The sequence below is a fragment of the Otolemur garnettii genome, unplaced genomic scaffold (assembly GCF_000181295.1).
Source record: "Otolemur garnettii isolate 467f Iridium unplaced genomic scaffold, OtoGar3 scaffold00046, whole genome shotgun sequence".
NCBI classification, from domain to species: domain Eukaryota; kingdom Metazoa; phylum Chordata; class Mammalia; order Primates; family Galagidae; genus Otolemur; species Otolemur garnettii.
In genome coordinates this window covers 11643808-11648147 of record NW_003852441.1, presented here as the reverse complement: position 1 = coordinate 11648147, position 4340 = coordinate 11643808, and the positions used below count along the sequence as shown (strand labels likewise).

Genomic DNA, 4340 nt, shown 5'->3' with positions numbered 1-4340 from the left:
GGCTATTTTTTTTTTTTTGGTTGCAGCCGTCATTGTTGTTTTGGCGGGCCCAGGCTGGATTTGAACCCACTACCTTAGGTTAGGTATATGTGGCTGGTGCCTTAGCCACTTGAACCACAGGCACTGAGCCACCATTGGTTTTTTATATTTCACAGGCCTCTGCTGGGGGGTTGGGAAGGGCAAGGTTGGGAACAGTGAGCCTGCCCTTCCCATGAGATTTACTCACAGTTTCCATAAGTCTGAAAATGTCTCTTGACTCAGAGGGGGCTCAATGGTGAGGTCCGATTGTGTCTCCTCCATGGCAGCAGCCAGAAAGGCAGTGTGGCTACGGTGAGGGGAAAGTGAGGATTGGGCATGAGACACGGCCAACCCAGGTCACCTGGACTCAAGAAGGGAAGGCCCTCTCCCACAGCACTATATTAGGGTCAGAGACAATGCACGACCCCTTGAGGAGCAGGAACAGAGCTGCTTCTTCATACCTTCTCTCTCCCAGACCCCAGGCTGTTCCAGTCTACACAGTTGAGGAAAATAACCAAAGGACTTCCAACCTTCCCACCACCATACCCTTAAGGCCCTGCTAAATCTGCACCTGACTTTCTGAACTCAGCCTACTCCCTCCACAAGGGGAAGGATACCTCCCTTGAAGCCCACCATTCCCCATCCGATACACAGCTCCATTTCAGATTCCCTTCACTGCAAAGCTTCTTGAAGAACCAGTCTCACCCCACACCTGCCCATTCTCTTGGGAGTTCTTCACTGTGGTCTGACCCACCTTTCAGGAACGGCCCCTGCCTAGTCTGTAATCTCATCTCCTACAAACCATGCCCTCTTCCCCTGGGAAGCTCTGGCCGGACTGGCTGTCCCCTTTTCTGCTCAGCAACTGGTGATTTCCAGTACTAGGAGCACTCTATTCCTCACAGATCCCTCGATGGCTGGCATCCTTCCTATAGTATCACTTGGAATGTCACACCTCCTCAGGATGTCTCCCCAAACACTCAACTGGCCAAACTCCATCTCAAGTCACCCACTGCCCTATTTTCATTCTTCTTTTTTTTTTGAGTCAGAGTCTCACTATGTCACCCTTGGTAGAGTGCAATGGTGTCACACAGCTTACAGCAACCTCAAACTCTTGGGCTTAAGTGATTCTCTTGCCTCAGCCTCCGTTAAGTAGCTGGGATTACAAGTGCCTGCCACAACGCCTGGCTAATTTTTTAACCTGTCATTGTTATTTAGCAGGCCTGGGCCAGATTTGAACCCTCCAGCCTCAGTGTATGTGGCTGGTGCTGTAACCACAGTGCTACAGGAGCCAAGCCCCTATTTTCATTCTTATAGTACTTACACTGTGCAATGTTTCTTTCTGGTTTATTCCATCTTTTTCCTTTAGAATATAAACTTTCTCAGTGCAGGGAAACAGCCTATACTGTGTACCACAGTATTAGCCTTGTACCTAGTCAGCTCAAAAAATGTGGTGAATAAGGGAATCTGTGTGCTCAGGCTGTGAGCCTGCAGTGAGTGGTCAGGGAGCAAGGTCAGAGGGCCTGCCCCTGTCTGGACTAGGGTCTTACAAAAGGCTATGCAAATGTCATCTCACCTGCTTCCACACTAGCTTCTGAATGGCTTCACCAGGCTATCTTTCTGGATGCCAAATTTGTCATCAGCTTTGCTAAGCAACATACCTGCTATAAATGATCATTATGCTTTTCTGCCATGCTCTGACAAACACCCCCCTGCCAAGCAGCTCCATTCATGGCGGGCTCTTTTCTAATCTTTCTGAACTTTTTCCTCACCTTTGTGTTGATATAGGGCTTTTTTCCTTGTGTACTTAAGGGTTTGAAAATCCTTTCACATCACCTGCCACTTGACAGGCACAGTCTCTGAGAGGTTAAATGTCTTGCTTGTTATACACACAGGAGGTGAGTGAGCTTTTATTAAAAATGACCATTCAGACACCTATATGTAAGATGTGTGCTTCATCACACATTCCTCTGCAAAGCTCTTTTTTGTAATCAGTTAAGGCAAATATTAGCTGATGAAAGTCCTCTGAATGAGGCTGGCAAAGGGTTAGGTTAACACAGGCCCTCAGTGCTATGTGAACTGAACAGAAATTAACCAAGTATGAAGGTAAGAGGGAACAGGTTCTTCACCTCCCCCACTGTGACTAGGAGAAGAACCAGGGTTTCCCTAGTCACAAATTAAAAGAAAAGACTTATGGGAGACAGCTCTTGAGAATGAGGAGGAGGCTCAAAGTCAGAAGCCCTGAGTTTGACATTGTATTGTTATTTAAATTTGCTGTGTGACTTTGCTTATCTTATTAAAGGGATTACTTTTTGGCTTCCTCACTTATAAGAATTGAGTAGTTTAAGTCTGGGCGAGGTGGCTCATGCCTATAGTCCTAGCACTCTGGGAGGCTGAGGTGGGTGAATTGCTTGAGCTCACGGGTCAAGACCAGCCTGAGCAAGAGTGATACCCCTTCTCTATTAAAAATAGAAAAACTGAGGCTTAGCACTCGTAGCACAGTGGTCATGGTGCCAGACACATATACCGAGGGTGGCAGGTTTGAACCCGGCCAGGGCCAGCTAAACAACTGCAACAAAAAAATAGCCAGGCGACGGTGGCAGACACCTGTATTCCCAGCTTCTTGGGAGGCTGAGGCAAGAGAATTGCTTAAGCCCAAGAGTTGGAGGTTGCTGTGAGCTGTAACATCACAGCACTCTATCAAGGGCGACTTAGACTGTCTCAAAAAAAAAAAAAAAAAAAGAAGAAAAACTGAAGCAAGAGGATCACTTGAGCCCAAAAGTTGGAGGTTGCTGTTAGATATGATGCCATGGCACTCTATCCAGGGTGACAGCTTGAGACTCTGTCTCAAAAACAACAACGAGGCTCGGCACCTGTGGCTCAAACGGCTAAGGCGCCAGCCACATACACCTAAGGTGGCGGGTTCGAATCCCCAGCCCGGGCCCGTCAAACAACAATGATGGAGGCAACCAAAAAATGGCCAGGTGTTGTGGCAGGTGCCTGTAGTCCCAGCTACTTGGGAGGCTGAGACAGGAGACTCGCTTGAGCCCAGGAGTTGGAGGTTGCTGTGAGCTGTGATGCCATGGCACTCTACCCAGGGGGATAGCTTGAGGCTCCGTCTCAAAACAACAACAACAACAACAACAACAACGAAAAACCAGAATTGAGGTTACTGTCTTTTTATTGTAGAGACAGAGTCTCACTTTATCACCCTCAGTAGAGCCCTGTGGTGTCACAGCTCACAGCAACCTTCAACTCCTGGGCTTAGGCAATTCCCTTGCCTCAGCCTCCCAAGTAGTTGGGATTACAGGGGCCCACCACAACGCCTGGCTATTATTTTGTTGCAGTTTGGCCTGGTCTGGGTTTGAACCCACCACCTTCAGTATATGGGGCCAGCGCCCTACTGACTGAGCCACGGGCGCCGCCTGAGTTTACTGTCTTTATGTGCCCAGTGGCTAGGACACAAGAGCAGCTGGTGCAGAACAAGAGCTCTGGGGGCAGACTGGTGGGATCCACACTCCAGGATCACCACCTAATAGTAGTGCAACTTTGGGAGGTTTTTTAACCTTTCTGGGCCTTAGCGTTCTCTGTTCTAAAATATAGTAGTACTTTGAGAAATGTAAAGAGATGAGAAAAGTGCCTGGCACATAGTAAGAACTGAAGAAATGTTAGCTGTAGTGGGTCACGTCTGTAATTCTAGCACTCTGGGTGGTAAAGGTGAGCTCAGGGGTTCGAGACCAGCCTGAGCTAGACAAAATGAGACCCTTGACTCTAAAAAAAATAGCTAGGCATTGTGGTGGTACCTATAGTCCCAGCTACTTGGGAGACTGAGGCAAGAGGATCTCTTGAGCCCAAAAATTTGTGGTTGCTGTAAGGTATGCCACAATACTCTGCTGAAGATAACAAAGTGAGACTCTTGTCTTAAAAAAAGGGGGGGGGGCAGCGCCTGTGGCTCAAAGGGGTAGGGTGCTGGTCCCATGTGCCAGAGGTGGCAGGTTCAAACCCAGCCCCAGCCAAAAACCGCAAAAAAAAAAAAAAAGAAAAAAGAAAAAAGAAAAAAAGAAAAAAAGAAATGTTAACTGTTTATGTCATTGTTCTCTTTTATTTGTTCTGTATTATTATTTTAGTGAGAAATTTGTGATTCTGAGTTTGTCTGGATTTATGGTACTGCTCCTACCATTAATGCAAGTCTACCTCCTTTAGGGAACTCTGTTAAAACTTGCTAGGGCTGGCTCAGCGCCTGTGGCTCAAGTGGCTAAGGTGCCAGCCACAAACACCTAAGGTGGCAGGTTCGAATCCAGCCCGGACCCGCCAAACAACAATGA

General features: G+C 47.6%; 1 protein-coding gene across 1 annotated transcript in view; it reads right to left on the bottom strand.

Moving 5' to 3' along the window:
* TP53 (tumor protein p53) overlaps positions 1 to 4340 on the bottom strand; it is a 23193-nt gene that overhangs the window by 8222 nt on the left and 10631 nt on the right. The window contains exon 2 of the mRNA XM_012806041.2: positions 227 to 325. Coding sequence (XP_012661495.1) covers positions 227 to 300 — 74 coding nt within the window. The 5' untranslated portion in view covers positions 301 to 325. The remainder of the gene's footprint in view (positions 1 to 226; positions 326 to 4340) is intronic.